This window comes from Malaclemys terrapin, chromosome 10, assembly GCF_027887155.1.
Source record: "Malaclemys terrapin pileata isolate rMalTer1 chromosome 10, rMalTer1.hap1, whole genome shotgun sequence".
Taxonomy (NCBI): domain Eukaryota; kingdom Metazoa; phylum Chordata; order Testudines; family Emydidae; genus Malaclemys; species Malaclemys terrapin.
The window spans coordinates 23425476-23453163 of record NC_071514.1 but is presented as its reverse complement, the minus strand read 5'-3'; the positions used below and the strand labels follow the sequence as shown (position 1 = coordinate 23453163).

The window sequence follows — 27688 nt, the reverse complement described above, 5'->3', positions numbered from 1 at the left end:
TTTAAAGGGAAACTGTCACGCCAGCAAAACCTGTAAAAATACCGTAGCTTGTAGTTATGATGGGCGTTGCTAACTCGCCAGGGACTTGCCCGGCACTTGCTCTCTCTCTCTTGTTTGTTATCTTCCTCCTATCATCATCAGTTCCAGTTTGGTTGACAGCTTAGAAAACAAACAGCATGGCAGCTCCCATGGGTTTATTGTCTTATCCTTCCTTTCAGCTTTAGAGTGAATTAGGAAAAGTTTAATCCACTTGCACTGTTTTATGTTTACATGTTTGATGACAAACAGCCTTATGTTTATAAGTGACAGTTTTCCTGCTAAGTACCTGCATGTCATAAGCATTTGAATTAAAATTACCATATTGAAATCAAATCTGTTTTTTTAATTTTTTTTGGTGTGCGTTGGAAGAGGGGTAGTCTTATACGGCGAGTATATCCCAAACTCTATATTTTAACTGGAAAAGTTGGGGGTCGTCTTATACGCCCAGTCGTCTTATACGCCGGAAAATACGGTAATTTTAGTTTTTCATAATTGTTTTGCAACACAGTAAAACTTAGTAACATAGCAAAGTTACTATTGAGACTGCATCTAGACTACTGCATGCATTATTGGGCTCTGCAACATTAGAAATATCTTAACAAATTGGATTCATACGAAGAGCAACAAATGATTAAAGGGCTGAATAGACTGACCTGCGAGGAAAGATTAAAATCAAAATATGTATAGCATGGCCAGATAGCTACTAAGACACCAATTCTTTAAAGAATGTAAATACTAAGTAGGTCTAAGAATTAGAGTATGTAGTGCAAAGAGGTATGAAAATGAATAATGGGATGAACATTTTCCTCACCCAGTGTGTGTGTTCTAATGGTGAGAACTGTTAGACTGTAATTGTCTTTCTCTTGAGTCATTTTAAAACTGGACTAGACAAAGAACTAGAACCTGTTTTAGGAAGTAAATTTGCATTGGCTGGAATGTAGACTTTGGGATGTCTATACTGCAAAGGAAAACAAGTCTCAGAGACTGGGTCAATTGACTTGGGTTCTCTGAGCCTGGGCTCCTGGGCTAAAAATAGCAGTGTAGACATTTGGGCTTGGGCTGGAGCCCAGGCTCTGAAATCCAGGGAGGGTCTCAGAATCTGGGTTCCAGTCCAAGACCAAAAGTCTATGCTGCTTTTTTTAGCTCTACAGCCCCAAATCAGTGAGCCTGAGTCAGTTAATCTGGACCCTGACACTTGGTGCCCCAGGTGTTCTTTTTTGTTTGTTTTTTTTCAGCATGTTGTACCCTAGGTAATTTTTTCCAGTGCTTAACTACCCTTACAGTTAGGAAGTTTTTCTTAATGTCTAAACTAAATTTCTCTTGCTGCAATTCAAGCCCATTACTCTTTGTCCTGTCCTCAGTGGATAAGGAGAAAAATTTATCACCCTGCTCTTTAGAACAACCTTTTACCTACTTGAAAACTGTTGTCATGTCTCTCCTCAGTCTTCGCTTCTCTAAACTAAACAAACCCAGTTTTTTCAGTCTCTCCTCATAGGTCACGTTTTCTAGATTTTTTTAATCATTTTTGTTGTTCTCCTCATGGACAAATTGGAGAAAGTCCAATCTTTCCCAAAGTGTGGTGCCCGGAACTGTACCCAGTACTCCAATTGAGGCATTATCAGTGCTGAGTAGAGTGGAAGAATTACTTCTCATGTCTTGCTCACAAAACTCCTGCTAATACATCTCAGAATGATGTTCGTTCTTTTAGCAACAGTATTCCATTGTTGACTCGTATTTAGTTTGTGATCCACTGTAAATGCCAGATTATTTTCTGCAGTACTCCTTCCTAGGCCATCATTTCCCATGTTGTATTTGTGCAGTTGATAATTCCTTCCTAAGTGTAGTACACTGCATTTATCCTTATTGAATTTCATCCTATTGATATCAAACTATTTCTTCAGTTTGTCAAGCTCATTTTGAATTCTAGTCCTGTTCTCCAGCGTGCTTACAGCCCTTCCCAGCTTGGTATCATCCGCACACTTTATAAATGTACTTTCTATGTCATTATCCAAATTATTTATAAAGACATTGAATAGAATTGGACCCAAGACAGATCCCTGCGGGACATCACTCGATATGCCATTCTAGCTAGACTGTGAACCATTGATAACTACTCTGAGTGTGGTTTTTCCAATAAATTGTGCACTCACCTTAAAGGAGGTTAGTCTAGACTATATTTCCCTAGTTTGTTTATGAGAAGGTCACTTGAGCCAGTATCAAAAGCCTTACTAAAGTTGAGATGTATCACATATACTGCTTCTTTCCTATCCATAAGTCTTTTTACCCTATCAAAGAAGGATATTGGCTTGGTTTGTTCTTGAAAATCCATGTTGACTGTTACTTATCACCTTATTATCTTGTGCTCACAAATTGTTGATTATTTGCTCCATTTTCTTTCTGGGTATTGAAGTTAAGCTGAGTGGTCTATAATTCCCTGGGCTGTCCTTATTCCTCTTTTTATAGATAAGTGCTATATTTGCCATTTCCCAGTACTCTGGGTTTGCTTCTGTTCTCCATCATCGCTAATGGCTCAGAGATCTGTTGATATGTGAAAATTGGGTAACTTTTCCTACACACACTCTGAATACATAGTTAATTGATACACATGGTAAAATGTCCATATACACACACACACACTTGGCTATACCACAAGGGTTTTCTATGTACAGTGTGTATATATTTTTTCCCATTGCACAGCGTTTTGTAAATTTGCCCATCTAATATTCAGTTTACTGTGATATAGTATGTGTCCTTATTTTCGATTGATACTCTTATTTGGTAGGGTTATTTTTAATTGTGAATGATTTCCTTGCACTAAGAGTTCCTCTGTGTAAATGTAATACTGTGAAATCTTTATACAGTGTAACAAATGAATTCCCTGACACTTCACCCTTCATACAGTGGTGTGTGTGTGTGTAAATAATTAGGTCAGTTTGCATATTTTTATTTTTAATAGCACTTCAGTACCATTTTTAGTAGCTTCTAATACTTTGTACTGGTCTTTCTGCTGTTCTTTCCTCTCTGTTTGCCCAAACACAGCTGAGCTCACAAGAGGAGAAAAGAAAACAAGATACTGCTGCCAAGCAGACAGGAAACTGTAGTAGACCTTACGAGCAGTAAAGGGTTTAAGCACGCCTTCCACCCAATCAGCTGTGAGTGCTGTTGCTATGTGCACTCTACTCTGCCTTCTTTGTGAAAAAATGTCTTGCACGGAGAGGCTAAATATGCACCCAAAGCTGAACATTTTGTTTTAACCACTGCAGACATCTGGATCTCTCAGATACTGCCAGTGTAGCCCATTTGCAGCTAGGAGGCAACTTCCTTTACACAAGGATTCCAGTATGGTTTACAGTGGAAACAAAGGGCTGCATAGAGAAGGTGTGTAAATTGAAGGAAGTAATTTTAAATGCTTAATTTTTTTCCAGTTTTGACTAAATGTTTATGAAGGTGGGTTCTCCTTTCAAATGGACATAGAATTTTTACACACTTGTGATTAACAGTGTCAGCTTGAAAATATTAAACTCACATGATTTACATTCAACATTTTTGTAGTTCTTTTTCTTCAAATCATACTAGAAATACAATTTTAATTATATTGTTGATCTGAACAAAAAGGGGATGGGAGCAGGCAGGATGCAAGAAAGGAAAGAAAGACCTGTCAAACAGCGTGGTGCTCCTTTAATGCAATAAGGTTTTAAAAATAGTGAGATGGGGCTGAGGAGAGGGACTGGAACAAATAAATTCTTCCTATTATAGCACAAACTTGTTTCTCAGTGATTTTAGACTTTTTTCAGAGACTCCATTGGTACTAAATTTGACAAGGTGACAAGTTAGCTTATTGAAAATTTTGCTTCCCAAGTTATGAGCTTGAGAATTAAATTTTGAACTTAAAAGTTTCAAAATGTTGTTTTAAAAATATTAAATATATACTTTACTGAAGATATGTTCTCCCTTTCATTTTATACCTGGATCCAATGATACATGCATCTGGAGAAATGAAGGTGAGAGGGTTTTTTTAAAATTAATTTACCATATATATCTCTGAGGAGCAGGAAGAGAAATTACTACTTGTGGCATTTTAAAGTGGACATCTGATATAATATCATGTGTACTAATAGCCCTGGAATAGTTTTTATAGCCATATGTAACTGCTCTGTTTTTTTTATTTGGAGTGAAAATACAAGACTTAGCTGAATGTGTGTTTCTTTTGTGTCCTGTTTTTTGTTTTGTCTTGTTTCTTTTTTTTTTTTAATGTAGGTCAAGTTCCTTTAACAACACAGGGAAATTATTACAGTGCTTTCATTTGTGCTACTAGTTGAGTGCATCACAGTATTGTCAGTCTTTTGTAATGATTTGCTTACCCTAGGCAAATCAAGTTTATGCAAATAAGTCTCCACTTGGGCAATTAGAGAAGCAGACTTTAATATTTGGCAAAGTAATAGCTTGTCATCATTGGCTGTTCAGCTATAGCTATGCTGTGTGTTTAAACTACTGTTTAATAATATAACTGGTCTCGCTCAAGTGCCAAATGGAAGATTTGGTGTCTTTCACTGTGTAGTAAAACAGTGTTTTTCTAACTTTATTTCTGGCAACCCAGTTGAAAAAAATTGCTGATGCCCACGACCCAACGGAGTTGGGGATGAAAGGTTTGGGGTGTGAGAGGGGCTCAGGACTGGGGTAGGGGGTTGGTGTGCAGCAGGGGGTCATGGCTCTGGGCTGGAAGTGCAGGCTCTGGGGTGGGGCCAGGGATGTGTGGATTGGGGTGCAGGAAGGGGCTCTGGGTTTGGCGGGGGGCTCAGGGCTAGTGCAGGAGATTGGTGTGTGGGGTAGGGTGCGGACTTACCTTGGCCGGCTCCCAGTCAGTGGCGCAGCAGGGGTGCTAAGGCAGGCTTCTTGTCTGTCTTGGCACCACAGACTGCTGCGCCCCAGAAGCAGCCAGCGGCAGGTCTGGCTCCTAGGCGGAGGCACGGAAGCACCGCTCCCCCAATGGGAGTGCGGAGCTGGTGCTCGGGGCGGAGGCAGTGTGTGGAGCCCCGTGGCCCCCCCAGCCTAGGAGCCGGACCTGCTGCTGGCTGCAGTGCAGTGTTTGAACAGATAGGGACTAGCCTGCCTTAGCCGAGCAGCACCGCCGACAGGACTTTTAATGGTGCGGTCAGCGGTGCTGACTAGAGCCACCGCGTCCCAATACCTTACATTCTGCGACCCAGTACTGAGTTGCAACCCACCGTTTGAAAACCCCCGTAAAAGGTTTCTCCAAAAGATTCTCCAAAATATTGGCAATGGCATAAAGATTACCTAATTACATATATTCTTGTTCTGTATGTCGGACTTATTGATGTTGTAGAATGGGCCAGAACTCTGATTTTAAGCAAGATTTTTGAGTTACATGTTCATCCACTGCTTAGGAATGAGGAGGAATAGTCCCACTGGTGTAATCTTGTGGCTTGTGTAAGGGTATCTGTTGTGATTCACTGAGGAGTATTGTTCTAGGAAAGAGTAGTAGAGAAAATTAGAGAAGCCTCAGTGAACCTTGCCATCCTTTTAATTTACCTGACTAATATCTGTATTCACAAATATTTACCATAATAGTGTTTTGGGTACCTTGTGAATACTGCACAAATGTAATCAGTGTGTAGCATAACAGAACCCTTTATAAAAAGAAATTGCAGGCTGTTAATATCCTTAAAATTCTGTCTCCTGACCATTTTTAAATTAAATCATATATGTATATAAAAATAAAATAAATTATAAATTAAATTGAGTGGGAATTTAGGGGAGGGGACATTGGTACATAGAAAAAGAAACTCAAATGAGGTTTTACTGAAGTCAAAAACTCATTATCCATAGAGGGTGGCTGACAATGAAAAAGAGGACAGAAGATAAAGTACTGGGGAACTAACTACAAGTGGAATGTTAATACTTGGCTTAGACATGTTATTGAGATGTAATAAAAATGAATTTAACCAAGGCAGGAGACAATGGCTACCCCTCAGGTAAGCAGAGCCAATTTAATTTAGTTTTTTCCCAATAATACATAAATCACGTTGTCATGTAAGAGTTAATATTATATTATATAAAACTACTCAAAATCATTCTGTAAATGTACTGTATTTAAAAATGACACCTATTAACCTAATATCCATTGTTTTGCACATATATAACAACTTAGGATAAGGAAAATATGGTAAAATAGAATCTTTAAAACCCATATTTGGTTTAAGCAGTAGAAATTTTTGATCTTATGTAATTTTAGTCCTCTTGAATACAAAAAGATTTTAAATGCCAATTATAACTTAATCAGTATGTCATAGCAGCTTGTAAAATAGTTATATTCTGCACTGTGACACACACAATTCTATTATTCTGTAGCTGTTAAAAGACATGTTCTGTGTACTCATACTTCTATAATAGGCGCTGGTGCTTATTTTAAAATTAAGGTTTTTTTCCTAGTTTTTAGGGATGTAACGCTTTTTCCTTCATCCTCATAACTAAAGCTTCCAAAGCAAATAAAAAATCATGGCCTTGACAGTTTGTCAAAAGTAGAAAGATTTGGTATATTTTTTTTCCTGAGTCATTCATAATCCTACTCCACCAAAACTGAAAGCAGGCCTTTTAGGTGCCTGCTTGAAAAGAACTTTGGGAAGTGGAAAAATCATTTACCTGAGGAACTTCATGATACTGCACTATCTATTCTTTCATGAGTCTCTCAATTCCTGATGGGCTAATAATATGTCCTACAACGTCCTTTGGCCTGTGTTTTTTCCCAAGATGGAGTAAACTACAAATACTTAAATAAAACGTACTGAAGCTGAATGTAGCCTGAAGGTATGTGTACAGTGCAGTTAAACACCTGCAGCTAGCCTGTGTCAGCTGACTTGGACTTGGGCTGAGGGGCTGTTTAATTGGGGTGTAGACATTCAGGCTGGAGCCTGGGCTCTGGGATCCTCCCCTCCCTTGCAGGATCCTAGAACCTGGGCTCCAGCCCAAGCACAAATGTCTACACTGCAGTTAAACATTCCCTTAGCCTGAGCTCTGCGAGCCCAAGTTAGGTGACATGGGTCACCTGCGGGTGTTTAATTGTATTATAGACATAACCTGGGTGGCTAGTGAGAGGATTTTTTTGTGTGAAGTCTGTTCTGAGAAGACTCCTGTCCAGAAGGGTGCCACAAGATCAATTATAGACTGAAACAAGTTAGGAATAGGTTGTAACACTAGAGAAGGTTTTGGGGGTGGGGAGATGATGGGGAGCCAGGATGAAGGGAAGTTGAAAGATGAAAGTAGCTCTCTTCTCTAAAAATGGGTATTGCAGCAAACAGTGGGGTCCGTGGTCTACCTAGATAATTCCCTGTGACCTAGTTCATTCTCTGTACTCATTCCTCCTGGTGACTTCAGTACCTCTTGTCGCTAGTTCTTTCCTAACAGCTGACCGTGAAGGAGCTCTCTGTGCAACTGTTACTTCTGACTGTGCCACGAAGGCTGCCTCAGTATAGCTTAAGGGATTTGAGTGTCTTGTCTCATACTTAACCTGAATACTATCTGTCTGCTAAGTGTCTTTTCTCTAATGAATTGTCTATTGGAGAAAAAAAAAACTTGCTTTTTTTGGTGACCGAGACATCTGAAGCACAAATGTCCTCTTTTCTTCTCCTTTCAAGAACTTCCTTTTAACAGTTTTTAAAAGGGTTTTATAAAGAGTGCTACTGCACTGTCGTCTTGTTTCCCTCCCTCTATTTTTATCTTGCAAGTATTTTGAGAGAAAGCCGCTCAGCAGCTTTAGTAAGTGCCTGGTGAAGTAACACAATGCCCGGTGCCCCTAACAGACAAATATAACAATGCTGGGAAAGCACTATGGGCTTGGTACTGGATCAGTGCCAAGATCACTTTTTTTAAAGTGAGCATCAAGGAACTCTGAAGGTATCTGAGCCCCCTGACTAGGGGATGGTCAATACACAGTTGACTTGAAGGACATTAAAGAGCAAGTCTTCAAATGTACCAAGATACGATTCCTGTGGTGGATGCCTTGCTGCATATGTGGCAAGAAAAATCCAAATGGTGTGCTTGGACATTTTTAAAGCATTTAGCTGTATCCTCTTTGTTGGAACCAATGGAAAGCATCAAGCTATATCTAGTCTTATTGTGACCAGAGGGGAAAGCACCACATCACATTACCTCAGCTGCATTCTAAATGTACATGTCGCATCTTACTGACTGAGTAATTATCTCAGCAGAACCTGCTCAAGGTCACAGGTATCGTGTGTCCCAAGTATACGGCATCAGTCCCAGCATCCTAGTTACCGGTGCCTCAATGTACTTTATACCAGTTCTTGGAACACTAATGATGCCATCCACATTGGTCATCTCAATGCAGTTGGAGTTAGCATACTTGTCATCCTGATTCCCACCTGAAAAAGGGATGATATGGGTAAGAACCTCTAATCACTTGTATATATGAGTCGCAAGTCTTCTGACACTCCAAAAGAACTTTCTGGGGAGTGTGGTCAGCAATAAACTAGATTCTCTTGGTGGGATCTGAGCTTGATTGTGTCACTGATGACTGAGGACTTGTTTACTTTGTAGACCCCCAAATATCCTGCATTGAAATCCTAGTTTACATTGAGTTGCACCCTTGCTGCAGGAGATTAGAGGGGAAACCTAACACCCCTTGAGTCTGGTGCATGAGATAGCTATCGGTAGTCAAGACTCACAGCTGAGCATCCCTGCACTGTGATCCCATACTCTAGAATGGAAAATCTATTAACCCTCCATTCTTGCTGCCCACATAAGGAGTTACCAGTTCAAGTGAATAGGTACCAGACCACCCTTTAGAGAGTGGCTTGTTCATGCTTGGATTTATCTTCTTCCCCAAAACTATAAAGTGATAAATGACAAAAGCCTTTTGGTGATGGCCGAGTAAGAGAACGCCTTTGACATGATGTAGCTGCCTCCAAAATAGGCGATTGTTGCAAGTGTTTAGTCTTCAACAGGAGCTACTGTAAAAGCTTATGACAAAATAAACTTGTTTTGTGGAGTAAGTGAAGGCTAATCTTATGAAAACTAAAAAGAATAAAGGCCACATTCTGTTATCTTTGTTCCATGGTCTGTCCTCTGGCTCCATCCTCTCATGGTGAGGAGAGAGGGAAAAACAGAACTTGGCCCACCCTTCCAGGACCAGACTCAAAGACACTTTGTGCTTAAAGACTCAGGACATTTGGCATTGAGTATCAACTGAGACAGAAGGGTTTCAGCTTCAAAATTCTAAGCTTTGAAAACCTCAGCTTTTACGTGCATACAGCCAATAGGCCAGCATATACCTTGGATCTTGTAGGAGGAATGTAAAGGGTTATGTCCCTGGTTATATCATATATAGATCTGGGGGTTTTGTGTTGTCAAGCAAGGCTACAAAATTTCCTTCAGAGAAGTATCTCCAAATTGCCCATATGAAGATGTTCTCCATATCTGTGTTATCCAGAAGAGACTGCTAAAAAAATCAATAAATGTCATAAAACTCAGATGTTTGTTTTTAGGTACTTCCTCATATATAGAAACACAGAAGGGCTGAGGTCCGTCGTGGACTTCAGCTATCTCAACTGCCACAATATTCAAAATGATGTCTTTGTGAACAACTCTACTTCTTTGAAAAGATGACAACTGATTAAGGTTATGTGCACTGAAACTTGAGTTCAGTTTGCTTGGTGGGAAAGGAAAATTCTACTGGACACTAAGTCATAGTCCAGTTTCTTTTGAGTAGAATGATTATCCGCCCACAGAAATGCATTTTCACACTTCTCTTTCCCTCTAACAGCAAAGGTCCTAACTAAGTTGGAGAGACAAGTTCTACAAAATTAATAGCTCTTTAATGGCAGAGGCAAATGTGGGTCCCACTCATGCTAGTATTGGTGGTATCCAGTCCCATCAGGCTGAAATCTTATGTATGATCAAACAGAACCAGAGAACCGCTCTGCATGCTGACCTAGGATCCCCTTTCCCTATCACAATGGCAACTGAAAGCGTGCATCGTTTCAGTGAGGTCTATTGAATTGAGTGTGTATGTGTTTAAAGGCAAAGGAAACAGCTGAAAGAGAAAAAGATAAAGAAACTTCAAGAGGGCATGGATATGGGTTTCTAGAGCCCTTATAGGTTTTCTTTCCTTAAAGGTCTTTCTCCAGTGAAGTCCTATCTTACCAGAAGATAACTACCAAAGTCAGTGGAAAACATTTGTAGACCGTCACGAGAAGGCCCATAGGAATTAATGTTACTTACCCCACATGAAAACTACTTGCTTATCATTTTTCTCTGTCAGTCTAGGTAAAAGGAATTCTCCCTTAAGATTTATCTGGCTACTATTTTTGGCACTGTATAAGTACATTAAAGTTCCTCTATAGCCTCTAGTATAATAATCAGATGGGAATTTGAAGAAACCCCATTAAAATACCTTTTTCTTGTGGGGTAGTAATGCCATCCTTACTAAGCCACTTTACCACCCAGAAATGTGTTTCTAAAATGAAAACTAGACTCCTAGTGTCTTCAATTTGCAGAGTTAGTAAGATTCAGGTCTTAGTTACTAATTTACCTTGTGCTTTTTCATAAGAATAAGGTAGTGTTGTACACTTGATCCTAAATTCCTTCCAAAGATGGTGGTTTAATCTGACTTAAGTAGCCACCCTGCAAGTGTTCTTTCCACATGCCTGTCCAGAAAGGCTGTTCTCTGTAAGCTTAAAATGAAAAGGTCCCAGAGCTGTTATTTGAAAGAGAGCAAAGCCTTTAATATCTGTTGCTCTCTCCCCCTTTTTTTCTCCCTTGTTTTCTTTTGCCCCTGTATTACTAGTTATTGTATCCAAGAGAACCGTGTCTAAATAGCTGTCTGATGACATTGTTTGTTGTTCCTTATGAGGTCTGCAACTTCAAGGTTATGTTAAGGAACATTTATTTGGAGGAATGTCTGCTTTTGTAGCTGAGTTCAGATTAGCTCCCAGGAAGAGATTTGAAGGGCAGCCATGTGGACTGACTAAATTTTATTAGAAGTGATTTGAGTTCAGTATTCTGTTGTGATTCTAGCTTGTCTTATCAATGTTCCCAAATTGAAAGAGGAAATTCTTTTCACATCTGTTATTTTTAGGGATATTTTATGCTCTTTTACACCTTTTGCTCTTGTTTTGGTTATCTAATTACACCACTCACTGGTTTCTCCTTCTGAGGAGCCTGAAACTAAAGGTATCCCCAGGCTGCAGGTGCAGAATACATCAAATGCATGATGGTCTATGGATATTTCAGGAGCCTCCAAGACTTAGGTTCTGCCATTAACTCAAGCCTTATGGGGCAGAAGAGGAAGAAGGAATTTCCTGGAATTCTTGTTATCAGATGATGTGCAGTTACAGCAGATCCTTGTCTACCTTCCCCACAAACTTGAGGAGGTATAATATTTTATTCTACTTCTGTTTCACACTCTGATATTGGAATTAGTCATTGGAAATGCCGTGGTCACCAGAGCTTCTTACAGAGCAGGCACAAATCATATTGTCTGTTAGCCAAAGATTTTACTCTCAGTGGTCATGTTAATGGAGTATGGACCTAGAGTGTGGGACTGCTGTGAATATACTTCAAGAGAAATAAAATTACAAGTGAAGTAATTTTTTTACACTAATCCAGGTTTCCACACTTTGACAATTTACACTCTTGACAACAAACAATTTGCACCTTGAAATCTTGGAATACTGTTCTAATCGTGACCCAGTTCAAATCAATCATGATTTTGTAACCAGGTAGAGAGAGTCAGTTCAACTGATTATAAAAGATACTGTTGACTTTGTGTGTATACAACAGCTTTCTGCTATCACAACTGTGTGTATGCCTGCACCTACTATGTTTCTTAACTATAGTGATATCCAGGGCCGGCTCCAGGCACCAGCCCACCAAGCTTGTGCTTGGGGCAGGACCTGGAGGGGGACGGCGCAGCGTGGTGCTCCAGCTCCGGCCGCCAGGGAGAGCGGGGCCGCGACTGGGCTTGCCGCCCTCCCCGCGGCGCTCCGGCCGCCAGGGAGAGCGGGGCCGCGACTGGGCTCGCCACCCTCCCCGCGACGCTCTGGCCACCAGGAAGAGAGGGGCCCCGGCCGGGCTCTCTGCCCTCCTCCCGGGGCTCCAGCCGCGCTCCGGGGGGCGGCGGGAGGCTTTTTTGCCTGGGGCGGCAAAAAAGCCAGAGCCGGCCCTGGTGATATTAGTGCTGTTTGAGGAAAACATGGATGGCTATTCAATGGTGTTTCTGTAGGGGATGGAGTATTCAAAGGATATGGATCAGTACTACAGCATAATGGGGAAGTGCTCTCTGAGAATATCCTACCACACACGTAGCATGAGGAGAAAGGAGGACTGACAGTGGTTACACAAACAGGTATAAACATAGTGTGTTCTGTCTATACTTTTTTTAAAAAGAATATGCCAAACTGGATACAGAAAGATAACTATGTGCCAAGATAACCTGGCACAAGCCGAAATTAGCTGACCTAGTTACTGTCAGAATCTTAGCCCATGGAATGTGCAGATACAAACACAACTTAAAGCCATTTATGCTAATCAGTTGCAAACTCTGTAAGATGTAGGTGGACAAGGCCCAAGAGTTTGATCCTTAGAGGTACTGGTCAATATGAGAATTCTTTGGTGCTCGACAGCTTCTTTGTGCTATCTACACCAGCTCAGAGGGGCAACAAAATCACTGTAAGGCCCTGCAGGAAAATCCCAGGCACAGGGGGCCCCCCTTGCTGGTGCTGAGATGGCTTTGGGTCCTTCCTGCAAAAGCTACCAGTGTAGGGGGCTTCTTGGGATGGGCAGCAGATGTCCAAAGGATAGGAGTATGTGTGGCTAGAATGATACTGTGCTTGATCTGTTTCCTGAATGTGCAAGATCTGTGGGGCAAGTAGCATCTGGGTGCAAGTTAAGGCAGGCTTAGGCTGTGCCAAACTATGCTGGGAAGTGAACCAGCCTCCGATTACCTGAGGATTGGGGAAGCAATTTATTTCCTTCTTAGTCCTTGCAACCAGGCTTTGTTTCTTTCAGGACTGATTCACACAAAAGACATTCTAACAGTTTTTCTAGCTAAATACTAATGTGTTGTGTTTATAAGTTTGTCTTTCCACCCTTGTCCTCAATTACATCAGCTTGCATCAGCTGGTTGGTCTGTGGGTAGGAACAATTACCATATTCTTCAGTGTTTATAGTCTTGTCTTTTTTTTTTTTTTTTTTTTTTTTTAATAAAGCCATTACAAGTTCTTATGTACTAAGGAAATCAAATAGCACTAAAAAAATCAATGTGCCAAACCCATTCTAATATAAAATTAAGATATTTATCACAAACTGCTGTTTATTTTTTAAAAGAATGTCTGTAAAACATAAGATCAAATATGTCTGCAGTCTGTCATGTTACATTAAGAATACAATATAACAATTTGCCCTTTCTTTTTATGCTTTTTTCATTAAAAGGGTAGTATTTAATGCAGCTATTTTAGTGTTTGCACTTGTATTAAAAGAATATAATGGTTGTCTTTTGACTTTATGCAGTTTTAATACTGAAGTGGCACAATGTTGTTGTAATTACAGGTAATGCAAATACTATGCATCCGGCCATTTATGTTTCTCTGCTACTCCTCACCTCCTACTTAACTGTGATGGGGGTGAAATCTTAAGTAGGTGGAGTAGAAAGAGAGGCAAAATCTGTCAACTTTTTTTAATAGTCTGTATTGGCAAAGTCTTGAGAGTTCTAGATTTATTTTAAGAACTCAAATAGTGTTAAAAAGGATTTGAACGTAAAGGGTTCCTTAGCCAGATCTTTATAAAACTTTGCATACAGTAATTATATGGAACTTCATATGCCTGTGTATGCATAGAAGATGTTTATTTCCCCTTCCACTTCTCCACTAGTATTAAAGTTCAGTTTATTTGCCTTTTAAAATAAAACATACTATAGGTAGATGTTAGGAATAGTTGAATGCTTATGCTCTTCATTGCCAATAATGTTTTTAAATATCTTAGACTTAATACTTATTCTATTAAGATCAATACATATTTTAAAGAAACCTCTGATAATATCACTTAGGGATTCTGGATTTTGATTTCCAAGTACTTATTTCAGACCCAGTTTCTTTGTTTACTCGCTGTTTTGGTCTCACACTTGGATGTGTTCACACTAAATGTGGTTCATTTTATCAGTTTATATTATAGCATGAAGCCACACTAATATTAAAGATTGTAAAATACTTTCTGAGCACTCAATTTTTATAGCTTTTAATGCCAGAACAGGGACCATTATGATCCTGAGGTGTGATGTTCTGTGTAACGCAGACCCTGTAATTCACTCAGTAATTAGTGCAGCAAGCCTGATAGTTTATAGGTGAACTACACTAGAGCATGTGTGTTTAGAAAGACATCCGATCTTAAAAGTTCAAGTGAGAGAGTCTACCATCTCCTCCAGTAAGCTGTTATAGTGATTAATAAGGCACACAGTCTTAACAGTGAGAGTAATTTCCAGTCTGAATGTTTCTAGCCTCAGCTTTAAGCCATTGGATCTTGTTATTTTTTCTGCTATAATAAATTGCCCATGGTATCAGATATGTTCTTCCTGTGTAGGTACTTGTAGATCATTATCAGGGCACCTCTTAACCATCTCTTCAAGAGTTGATGTACTGTAGATCCTTAGGTCTCTCATTTAAAGGTAGGTTTTCCGGACTTTGAATCATTCTTGTAGTGTTTTTCTAAATCCTCTCCAAGTTGTCAACCTCTTTTTTTTTTTTTTGAAGTATGGATGCCAAAACCGGAAACAGTATTCCAACAGTGACTTCATCAGTGCCATATACATTGGTGATATTGCCTCACCCCTCTTTGTGCATGCAAGGTTTGTGATTGCCCTTTTAGACACAGCATCATACTGGGGAATCACTTTTTATTTACCTATCATGACATCTGGGACAGGGTCTCTGTTTTCCAGTTCAGGGTCTCTGTTTTCAATCCCCCATCCTGTATATATGACCTTGCATTTGATTGAATCAAATGCATGTTGTTGAATGTGTCCAGTTTACTAAACAATCCAGGTCACTTGGTATAAGTAACCTGTTCTCGTTATTTACTACTCCACTAATCTTTTTCGTTTGCAGGTTTTATCAGCGATTTTTAATACCTGTAACTTCTGACAGATAAAAGACCACTTGCTGATATTGCATGCATACCATGCTCTGTTCCTTTCATTCATAGGCAAAAAATTCATGTGCAAAAAGTGTAGTGGTATAATAGTCTGGACAAAAGCACACTTACAAGGAACTAGTTATTTATATTTACCCAGTCTACACGTGCTGTTTGTAGTAATTGCACATGTAAGCATGGGTTTTTGTCTGGAACTCTTAGGCCTCTATGTTTGAAGATTTTTCCTTGGTTGTTGAACTTTCACGATCATGCTATTTGCCAAATGCTTATGGTGCTAAGATTAATGATGAGAATAATTATCACATAACCAGTACGCCTTCTCAGAACAGAATTTGACCAATACAAACAATAGAATAGTGGCACTCTGGGCGCATACTGTACAAAGCAAGTATGAATAGAATATTCATTTCATCATTATGGGTAACTGTTTTTGTGGACTTCATAAAATGTAGAAAATTTCAATTAGAATTGTAAAGTGCACTGTAGTGTTCCTGTTTTTTTCCCATGCAATAAAAAATAATACCTCTTTGTTATGATTCCTATTTCTCTCCTGCATCTGAAGTGAACTTACTTTTACTTTCTAGTGGGGAGAGGATTTTGTCCTCTTCTGTAACTAAACCATTTTAATGCCTAAAGATGTATTGAATTTTTCTTACAATAGGAATATTTGGACCTAGTTAGTCTGAAGCTATATGTAAATAATGCATGAAACGTTCCACAATAGGAGTTATAGAAGCACAAAACAAGGAAATGTATTACATTATGCATTATTACATTTACGAAGAGCACTGCCAGCTGCTGCTTTACTGCGGATTGTTGAATTTTAATTCTTGGTACTAGTTTAGACTGGACCTTGTAGAGCAGGGGTTGGCAACGTTTGGCACGTGGCTCACCAGGGTAAGCACCCTGGCGGGCCGGGCCAGTTTATTTACCTGCTGACGTGGCAGGTTCGGCCGATCGTGGCCCCCACTGGCCGTGGTTCGCCATCCCGGGCCAATGGGGGCGGCGAGAAGCGGCACGGGCGAGGGATGTGCTGGCTGCGGCTTCCCACCAGGGATGTGCGAGCCGCGTGCCAAACGTTGCCGACCCCTGTTGTAGAGGAGCAATATTCCGCATGTTCCTCAGGAACTTTTCTTTGTGTAATTGTGTAAAAGCTGTGATGTTAACTATTTAAAAACTAAACTCTTAACTGACTCCTCTTCTGGGCAGCAGGAATTCATAATAAAAATTTCTAAAAGAACATTGTGTTTCATTTTCTAAGTAGTGATATTTAACTCTTTTCCTATTCAGAGTGTTTTGGAGGTTATTTTACTATGTATTCTGGCCTCTTTCTGGCCTTTATCCCATGCCATAAATGACACCAAGCCAGAATGCCACTGAAACTTCCTGCATCAGAACCCAGTCAATGTATTATTCTAGTAATGGTATGATTCAACAGTGGTTCACCTCTCAGAACTCTTTCTTCTTCTCTTAGAGACAATAATTTCAGAGCACCCCTGGCAATCTGGCAAATTGAGTGATAACTACAGTTGTTTATTGTTACTGACACTTCATGCATTTGAACTACAATACTTCATACTCAGTTTACATTTGTAGTAACAAAGTTGGGGAAGAGGAAAAATGTAATATATAAAAATCTTAAGGTGGTACAATGATTTGGGTATGATAGGGAGGACAATCAATTTAATTAACATTACTTTTTTATATAGCTTTTTATATATTTTATATATAATGAAATCAGACATTGAAACAATAAAGAGCTATGGGGTAGGGATCTCAAATGTATAAACATTTGGAAATGTTATTTTATACATAATTATTTTCTGGGAAATCTATCACAAAAGGCTACATTATTTACCCTGCACAAATCCTCATAAGTAGTTGTTTGTGTTTCCATTTTCACCATTCGTTTTTATTTCCAGCCACTGAAAGCTCTTGCTAATTCTCTAAAATTGCTACTTGGATTTAGTTCCTCTTCTGCACCCACAACAGAGCCTGCCAAGATTGGGTCAGCACCCATGATTTAGATGCTAGACAATAAAAAATAGATTGTTTGTTTCAGTTTTGTATGTTTGTGACAATCCCCGTATTTTCTGTATTCTTCTCCCCACCTGATGGGACACAGCCTTGGCTTTCCAGCAGAAGTTTCTTTTTAATCATGTCCTCCGTGGAGTCTTCGTAAGCCAAGAACAGAAAACAGAAACTTTATTTATACTCTTGCAGAGCTCTTGTTTCTGAAATAAAATTTATCAGCTGCCTTTTTAGTTTTGGGCACACCACCCAGAAATGTTCTTATATACTTCATGTAATCAAAGACAGAAAATGACACTGGGTCTAGGCATTGGTAGTCAGTCTTGGACTACTGCTTGATTGAAGCAATGAAGGTTGCTTAGAGTAAGCAGTCCAGGCATTGTCTGCTCTGTTTGATACAGTACAATTTTTACTTGCTGTTGTAAGATACTAACTTCTACATGAACAACAAAGAGTCTGGTGGCACCTTAAAGACTAACAGATTTATTTGGGCATAAGCTTTCGTGAGTAAAAACCTCACTTCTTCGGATGCATAGCTATGCATCCGAAGAAGTGAGGTTTTTACTCACGAAAGCTTATGCCCAAATAAATCTGTTAGTCTTTAAGGTGCCACCAGACTCTTTGTTGTTTTTGTAGATACAGACTAACACGGCTACCCCCTGATACTTAACTTCTACATGCTAGTTCTGCATACGCATTTGAAACTGTCTCATCTTCTTCTGGAACAAGGGACCAGTATCAGTTGCAAGGTCTCCTATCTTGCAAAATGCTAGAGCTGTAAATGCTTTAATAGAACAGTAAAGTCACGTTTGAAACCAGTGTTTTTATTGGAAAGCGAATGTTTTGATCTTTGTGATACACGGGTACACAAGAAGTAAGATGTTTAGATTCTCAGGATTTCTCTCACCTTTACTAGAGATACTTTAGTCCCATAAAATCTAAATGGCATAGATTTTGGCACTGAGCATAGAGTAATTTTAAGGTTTAAGATTGTCCGTATACTCTTTGACAAATTTTAAACATTTCTACATTTGTGATGGATGGATGTATTGGTGAGGGTAATGGACTAAATGAGCAGCAGGTAGAAATCTAGCAGATTAGAGGAAACAAAATATTTACCATGTAACTTCATACTGAATATTGTAGCTGAAACTGGGTGGTTCTTTCATTTAAACAAGCTAGAGGCGTAACACTTCATTGTGACGGTTTTTGTTGTTGTTGTTGTTTTTTACAAATCTGTCTTTAACTTGTACTAATGAAGATTTTTTTTTCTCTTGTGAAATGACAGATACTTTAGATGAATACTTTGAATATGAAGCTGAGGAATTCCTGGTCTCCTTGGCTTTATTGATTACTGAAGGTCGAACACCAGAATTTTCTGTAAAGGGTAGAACAGAGGGTTTCCATTGCCCTCCAGCACAGTCAAGTCAGCCACTAACATCTAAGCATGAGTGCACCGACAAATTGGCCCAGGTATGATAATATCAGTACAAGATAAATACCATGGGGTATTTATGGGGAATCCATGGAATCTTCAACTTGTGCGAATTGTCATGGCTCCATTGTCAGTTGAGCTATGGCAATTTAAATCCGCTGACGATCTGCCCCGTAGCTTTCTAGTTAAGCACTAGTGACAGTCACTCACTCTCTATATAAATTGTTTTTTTCCCTTAAACAAATATGTAATTGAAAATAGTACTGACAGTGTAATTCTGTCCTTAACAAACATCTTAATATATAGTCTATATAAGGCATTTTGCTGAAGAACATAACATGTACTTGTGTTCTTCTATGTAGTAGAATGGTATCAAGTTTTTTATTGTCTAGGTGTATAGAACCATAATTTGCATTAATGGGATTTTTGAGAAAATTTAGACTTTTCCCTAATTTTTGTTGCATTTCTAGATAATCTTGGACATTTATTTTTCTGTTTTGATCATTGGTGTTTGGATGGGGGAGTTGGTGCAGAAAGGTTGGGGCTCTTCAGTCCCTAAATAAGACATGTTGATCCAGAACTCAGTAAACCTGCACCCCTGGCCATGCAGGAGAATTGCTCCGGCCCAAAGATTCTAACAACTCCAACAGGATATTGGACCCCAGAAGGGGGGACTTACAGAGAGTGAGAAAAGTACAAGTAGCAGAGTACAGTTGGTGGGAAGCTCCTCTATATGATCTCTCTTTTCCCCACAAATTCTCTAAATTGCCACCTTAGAGCTTTATTACATCTTGCATTGGTAATGGCTCTGCAGCCTTCTTTGTGATTTGAAAAATTCAGATGTGTTTTCCTGGATTGGGCCCTTAATGCTTTTACTTTTTTTGAATGTACTCTTAAAGCTGATTTTAAATCTAACTCGTATTGTGCTTCTTGTTGTTGGTTTTTTTTTTTGTTTTTTTTTTAAGTGTCGTCAAGCCAGACGAACCAGGTCTGAGGTTATGCTACTGTGGAAAAACAATATTCCTATCATGATAGAAGTGATGCTACTTCCAGACTGTTGCTATAGTGATGAAGGGCCCACCACAGAAGGGAGTGATTTAAATGATCCTGCAATCAAACAAGATGCATTGCTGTTAGAAAGGTGGATTTTGGAGCCAGTTCCCCGACAGTAAGTTTGGGTGTGGAGGTTAGTTAATAATTTAAGGTGACTGGATTCTTGCAGGGCAACTGGCTGGTTTAGTAACTTGGATTTGAATCCCAAATTATTATTGCAGTTCTTAGAAAATAATTGTATTCTAGTTCAAAATTTGGGCTTGATTTTTCCACAGCCTAGCACTTTGTGTAATCACCTGAGTAAGGTGGGTGTAAAGTTTAACTAACTTAGAATGGTAGCATTTTGCACTCACTTTGAAGAAGTATAGATAACTACATACGGTGCAAGTTAGTGGAGAATCAGGCCCTGTGACTATTTTAGCATGCTAGATGTATTTCATTAAGGACATAAGTCTCCTTTCATCACAAAGTTCACCTCAAATAATATTGTTTTGTTTCTGGCACTTAGAAAGGAAATTTATTTTCAGTCATTTTAATGCAGGTTGTTTTGATGATGCATAGCGTCTTTGTGTATCTTTTTATAAATTGTGCACTGAACCATAATTTCCTGCAGGATGTTTAGAAAATGTGTGACTTAAAAGTTCAGGAGTAGTGAAAGGAAATTTTGCAGCAACGGATCTTGTTTTGAAAAAAATATTATTGGTTTCTAAGATCTTTAACAAGATTAAAGCAAAGCTGCTCCAACTGTTTAATTATTTTGCTGTTTTTTTGTAATGGCTCTTACCAATACCTGCTTATTTCTTTTAATACATTTTAGAAGTGGAGATCGCTTTATTGAAGAGAAGACCCTCTTATTGGCTGTCCGCTCTTTTGTTTTCTTTTCTCAATTGAGCGCTTGGCTGAGTGTTTCACATGGTGCTGTTCCTCGTAATATTCTGTACAGGTAGGTCTGAGGTAGAAAAGAGCCATTTGTTTGTTCTTAGTGGGTAATTGCTGAATAGAAAGTAGCCTTAGAACAATTGATTCCCCTCCCCCTTTGCTATTTACTTTCAGGAGGGATATATGGATGGGCTTTGCTCGTTGTTCTAGCATTTGGTTTGGGGATTTTGCAAAGTATGACAGTTGCCAGTTTCCTTAATGAATTGTATTCGGCTTATTTTTTTTAATATAATTGTCTTTAGAAAAATCTGCATATAATGTCAATTTATACAGAGGCTTTTCTGTATTGTTTCAGAGTAAGTGCTGCAGATGTGGACCTGCAATGGACTTTTTCCCAGACACCAACTGAACATGTGTTTCCTGTTCCTAATGTTTCTCACAATGTGGCCTTGAAAGTCAGTGTCCAGTCCTTGCCTAGACAATCTAACTATCCGGTTTTGACCTGTAGTATTCACACCAGCCTGGGCTTTTATGAAAAGGGAATACAAGAACATAATGTACATCAGCACTGTGATTCCATTGAGAGAGAGCAGCGCAGTGTGTCCAGTTCACAGCGTTCATGTGGAAAACAAACATGGACATTGATACCTGAAGGCTTGCTTAATGCAAAAATATCCCCTGAATTTACTACATCGGTGAGAAACGTAAGACTTTATCCAGCAACTGGTCTTGGGTCTGCCTTTGGGACATCACAGTCTAAAGTTCAGTGCTATAATGCTATGGGGGACAATAAGACACAGCCACATGAAACATCAGTCAGAACTTTTAAATCCTTTTCTTTGGTTGATCCCCAAGTTTCAAATAGTCACTGTTCCCGTCAGCCTATAGGAGAGACTAATCCTTTGATAGGTTCTTTACTTCAGGAGCGACAGGAAGTTATAGCAAGAATTGCTCAGCACTTGATTCACTGTGATCCATCTACTTCACGTGTTACTGGATGTCCATTCAACATGCATGAAACCAGTTCAGTTACTTCAAAAGTTTTTTGGAATATGTATGAAGATGAAGGCTTGCTGAAAAAAGGCAAGGAAACATCCTCTGTTTCTACTGCTAACACAGATATTATGTTATCAGAAGACTGCAGTGAAGACCAGACAAGAGCAATACCAGAGATCCCATTGGTTGATTCCCATGTTCCTATGAACCACTGTTCTCGTCAGTCCATAGGAGAGACTAATCCTTTGATAGGTTCTTTACTTCTGGAGCGACAGGAGGTTATAGCAAGGATTGCCCAACACTTGATTCACTGTGATCCAGCTACTTCACACATTACTGGGCGTCCACTCAATGTACATGAAAGCAGTTCAATCACTTCAAAAGTTTTTCAAAGTTCACATGAAGATGAAAACTTGTTGAAGAAAGGCAAGGAAACGTCCTCTATTTCTTTCTCTAAGTCTGACATTACCTTAAAGGACAGCAGTAAAGTAAAGACCAGAACACCTGATACCCCTCTGACATCTTGTAGACTTGATGGTGAATTGAAGGCTTCTCCAAAGCCCCAAGCAAGAAGAAAACTGATTCTAGCAAAACCCAGTGAAGTTGTCCAAAACACATTTCAGCAGACTCCAACTAAAACTACCAATTCGTTTACTAGCATAAATATATCGTGTAGCAAAGAAAATAAATCTGAACTGCCAGATAAACTGGAAACAATACTTTCTGGTTGTCCACATAAAGACCAAATGACCAACAAAGGCATTGGTAAACAGTGTTCAAATTTCAATACCACTGATGAACAGATTTGCAAAAATAAACTTAAAGAAAGAACAATCACGAGTGAGAATAGTCATGGAGACTGTTTAATCAATCCACAGTTAGATAAATCCAAAATACTTGAAGGTACAAAAAAAGCGACACTAATGCAGGCATCTAATATTTTGCACAAAAATGAGTTTAAGTGTTTAGGTAAAGATTCAAAAAAACCAAATATATGTGAGCAAAATACCCAACTTGTTAGTATTGAAAATTATTTAAATAAAGATCATGACAATTTCAAATGCAAAAATAAGCAAGATAAACTGAAAACTGCACATGATGAGAATGAAGACCCAATTGACTATGAATTTCAAAGCAATTCCCAGAAGAAATCTGTAGACGACTATTTGGCTAGGTGTGAACGACTGAAGAATGCAGATGTGCTGGTAAGTACCTACCTGACAAGAGCGGAGTGAGTATTTAAATAACTTAGAGTATATTCTAGATCAACTCAGAAAGAATCTCTAGATGTATAGATTTAATCATGCTCTTATATGAAACAGTGTAGTTAAAATCTCTGCTTTCAGGTCTGAAGATTGGTCTTGTGCTTTTTTTTTTTTTTCTCCTGTTATATTTAATATTTAGAGGAAAACTGCCAGGCCTCACACATAACAGAGTTGTTAATGATATTCCCACAGTCCTACTTCATTTGTCAGACTTCTTGGTTTTATAAGTAGAACAATATCTAACTATGCAATATGGTGAATAACAAGCGAGCTAGTCCATAGTGGCTGTAAGTTGGCACCAAAAAGAAACTCTTCTTTAGAGGATGCATGAATCTGTTGTACTTTGTTTCCTAAAATAGTAATACCGTAGATCTAATTTCTCTGAACCAAGGTATAATCTTAAAATATGCTGCAGGGAAACTGGAAAAACTTTTCCATTTTTGAAGACAAGTGAGAAACATTCAGAACTGAATTTTAACTTGATAGGCCACCTGAAGTATCCTATTATAGCTTGAGTAAATGTCTTTTACTTACAGAGAATACCACCACTCAAGCATTCAAGTATATGGCGGAAACACAATTTTCACTCTATGGATGGGACTGTAACCAAGGCTTTCCATCCTCGAACTGGATTGCCTCTACTTTCAAGTCCTGTAAGTTACTACTGTGATTATTTTTTTAGTTATTTTTTTGAAGAAAGATGACATAATTTTATATTTTAATGTCTAGGTGTTCTAGAAAATCTGATAAGCTCATAGATATTTTTCAGTCTAAGTTAGTATGGCAAATTTGAGGTAAAACTTGAAATAGAATGATAATTTGGAAAAAGAAAATGTGTCTGAGAGCTGATGATATAGCATCTTAATCACAAAGGGTTAACTTTACAGCAATTTGTAGTATAGACAATGCCCTTCATTTCCAGTTTTTATTTCCCAAGGATTTATCAATATTTAGTTCAAAAATTCACTCTTAAATGTAGAATGTAAAAAGTTTAAGATCGTATATATTTCTGCATTGTTTTTGTAATTTGTTATATCAGAATTGACACAGACCATAGGATTTGTGATGGCAGTCTTCAAAGTAATAAAATATTATTTTTCCTTAGGTTCCTCAGAGAAAAACACAATCTGGGTGCTTTGATCTGGACTCATCTTTGCTGCGATTGAAATGTTTGTCTACAAGAAGGTATTCATCCTTTTCTACTTACAAGAAAGTGTGGGAGTGTATTCAGTGGAATAATTACATATATAAACTGTATCTGTAAGCAAGTGAATATGTAAGCAATAACACACGAAGTGGGTGAGGCAAACTAAATCAAGCCAAAATGTGGGTGTCATTCATAGGAACCCTTCTTTAGGAGTACTCTGTCTTCTAAATAGTTGTAACAATTGGGATGAGTTCCTATGCAGTAACACTAGATTGATGTACATTTGAAATGTGCTGAAATCAGTCAGAGATTTTATACCATAATTCTTCCTTTTACAATAAATAATTAGTTCATAGCTCATAATGTAAAACAGAGGGCACTTTAAGTAAGAAAAGAGTTTCACTTCCATTTTGGAGATACATATATATATTTTTTTAATTGCAACAGCTGGCTCAGATGGGTTTACAGCTGCATTGCATTGCTGGAGACATGCAAAGCTGCCAGAGAAAAGTGGGGAATCTATCCCATAGTAGTTTTGATTGATAATCCAACAATATCCCTCTCAAGCAAAGGAAGTTAGTTGCTTGACTCCTTTTATCTCTGAAACATTTTTTTCTTACATTCTGTCATGTATATTTTCAAATTTTTGCAAAGGCATGCGGGATCAGATTTGGATTATTTTGGTGAAATCTTTGCCCCCTTGACTTCAGCGGGGCCAGGATGTTACCCTTTTAATTCCTCTGTAGAAGTTAAGGGGCTCGTTATGATTTCTCATACACTTGAAAATCTGTTATTGTGGAAGCTAGTTAATGGAGATTTCAAGACCTGTCGAAAGAAAACACCTGCATACAAGAGAAAAGAATGTTGACACTTTATTCAATTACTACTGGTAGAATGAAGGGACAACATAAATTCTTGTGTTTTCATCTATTTTTAGCATACAAATTATGAAAGCATTGTCCAGTGCAGGTTATTAGAAAATGGCTATATTAAGACTTTGTCAGTATAATTCTTTAGTCATTATTTGTTTGGGACTATATTTTGTGATGCATCCAAAAAAAAAAAGATTTTCTCCACAGCTGTCTGTATGCATAACAGAAAACAAGGAACAAATAGTATTAATATCCTTAAATTATTATGCCTTTTTTTGAATAGTCCACAGCAATGTATAAACACAGACAGTGACCCAGAAGGCCATGGGAAACCATTTCTGAGTTCCAGTGCTCCACCCATAACAAGTCTTAGCCTTCTAGGAAACTTTGAGGTATTGTATGTGCTCCAAAAGTCCCATACTTATAATACTTACTTAGTGTGTTATAAAGGGTTAATTATACTTGTGTGATTCACTAAGTTCATTATTAAACTGAGCAAAAAACCCTTTGTTCTTATCTCTACTTACAAAAGGTCCCCAGCCCATCTTCACAAGCATGAACATCGAGCAAGTGATGGGAATGCTGTTATCTTTTATTCCAGTTTTAAGGGATCAGACCCTTTAATTGTTAATGCTTATACTAAGATTTTGTGGAAGTAATTAAAAAAACTAGTTTCTCACAGTTTGACACTTAAAGTATCATACAAACTAATGTAAATGGAATGAGTGAAAATGATGTAGGGCAGATATTAAGGCACTAGCCTTTCATTTCAGGAAACTTGTGTTTCTAAATTTAATTTAAGTGACCAGATAGTGTCCTATTTATAGAATGCTAGTTCTAGCTGTGAATTTTTGGTATGGGATTATTTCACTTAAAAGGGGTAAATTGATTTTTATTTTTTGTAGATTTTATATGCCAAAGAAAATTATTGCATAGACCCATTGGGGTGTTTCAGGGGTTTTGTCACATACTTCAGTGGGAGCAGGATTGGGGTTCATGTGTTGTTTACTCTTGAACTAATGCCACTCCACTATATGTTTAAAAGTTGAAGGTATGTTTATGGTTTGGTTATGATTTTTGGCCAGTCCCCTCACAGTAGCCCAAACAATGGAGATATCCCATCTCCTAGAACTGGAAGGGACCTTGAAAGGTCATCGAGTCCAGCCCCCTGCCTTCACTAGCAGGACCAAGTACTGATTTTGCCCCAGATCCCCAAGTGGCCTCCTCAAGGATTGAACTCACAACCCTGGGTTTAGCAGGCCAACGCTCAAACCACTGAGCTATCCCTCCCCCCCTATGAATGAAGTTCTTATGCTCACAAATTTCCCATTTGAAGTTACTGGAAGTTTTGCCTGAGCAAGGATTACAGGATTTGGCCCATTATGGGCTATATTATGTCTTTTAAAGTACACCCTGCACTGGGTGTCCTTGTGCCTGACGCAGGTACAGTGCCTCCCTGTGCCCTGAGGAGTGCAGAGAGAGCACAGGCACTGCACTGCCCTTGCCAGAAGTACAGGTCCACTCCTTGCTACACTATAGTAGTTTTTCTATGCATGTGCAGAGTTGGGGCTCTCGTGGGAGAGGCTAGTGCAGGCAGCAGTACTAGCCTTGTAGAGTCCTCAAATGCTGTAAATGCAGTGGCTGCTATTGCGCCCAAGCCCAGCACACAGTAGAAGAACGGGACAAAGGAGATCTCTGCACCATGTTGTGTCTGTCTTTACTTACACATCTATGCAGGGGAAAGTCACTCTTGCTACCCCTGATTTTAAAAAGAATGAGGAAGATGACTGTGAAAGCTGTGTATGATAGTTAGCAGTAATTTAATTACAAATTAAAGTTTACAGAAAAGTTCGGCAATAACTTTTTGCTCTGTTTTCTATGCTGTATACCTAATCAAAGGCGTGTTTGCATTTTGGTCTTTCAGGAGTCTGTCTTGAACTATCGTTTAGATCCTCTAGGCATTGTTGATGGCTTCACTGCTGAGGTGGGAGCAAGTGGAGTCTTCTGCCCCACCCACATGACTCTTCCAGTCGAAGTGTCATTCTACAGTGTTTCAGATGATAATGCACCCTCTCCCTATATGGTATGTATGTGTTTGGTTTTTTTCTACTTTCTGTTGCAAAAATCTAATGGAAATGTCTGCACGTTTTAGAAAATTTGACTAGCTCTTTCTTAGAATCTGTTCTGTTTAAAGCAGCTTGAAGTCTGGTTTGAGGGCCAAATATAACACTTTATAGCTACTTTATTCCTATAACTCTGGGATGAGGACAAAGCTGATCAACTATAGGCTTTTGTTCTTGGTGAACTTGCATAACTTATTTCTCTAGTAAAAATACACACCTACAAACAAACATTAAGGCTGTGCACTTCATTATGCAAGTGTGTTAATATATGCATGTGGCCCTCATGCTCCTAGCCAGTTGCTGGTACACCCTTTGGAGTCAAAAAGTTGATTGACCTGTGATTTAAAAAGAATACTGCACTACCAAAGCTGGGAAACTAAAACGACCCCTAACAGCCATGGTTTAATTTGTGGATATGAACAGCAAAGTTCCACTGTGCCTCTGCCCTGCATTTCTACTATGACAGCAATATTTTTGTACACTTCAGAACCCCATATGCTAAAAAGCAAAAGGGCCTAACATATGCCAATGTTTTCTGGAGAAATATAGTAGCCTGTCTCAGTTTGTTATAGGCTCCTTGGTAGGAAAAGTTGAAATTATGTGGGTAACAGATCCAATTTTGAGATATAGATTTTAGTGTGCATATGGCAAGTAAGATCTTTGAGGGC

At 38.8% G+C, this 27688-nt stretch overlaps 1 protein-coding gene across 2 annotated transcripts in view; it reads left to right on the top strand.

The window, feature by feature from the left end:
- ATOSA (atos homolog A) overlaps positions 1–27688 on the top strand; it is a 59419-nt gene that overhangs the window by 19079 nt on the left and 12652 nt on the right. The window contains exons 1-9 of one of the 2 annotated variants that reach the window (XM_054041399.1): positions 3303–3417; positions 18539–18723; positions 19651–19853; positions 20556–20681; positions 20973–22818; positions 23415–23531; positions 23984–24063; positions 25181–25289; positions 26822–26980. In XM_054041399.1, the coding sequence (XP_053897374.1) occupies positions 3381–3417; positions 18539–18723; positions 19651–19853; positions 20556–20681; positions 20973–22818; positions 23415–23531; positions 23984–24063; positions 25181–25289; positions 26822–26980 (2862 nt within the window). In that variant the 5' untranslated portion in view covers positions 3303–3380. Of the gene's footprint in view, positions 1–3302; positions 3418–18538; positions 18724–19650; positions 19854–20555; positions 20682–20972; positions 22819–23414; positions 23532–23983; positions 24064–25180; positions 25290–26821; positions 26981–27688 lie in introns of those variants that run through there. The other variant, XM_054041400.1, reaches the window with a different exon arrangement.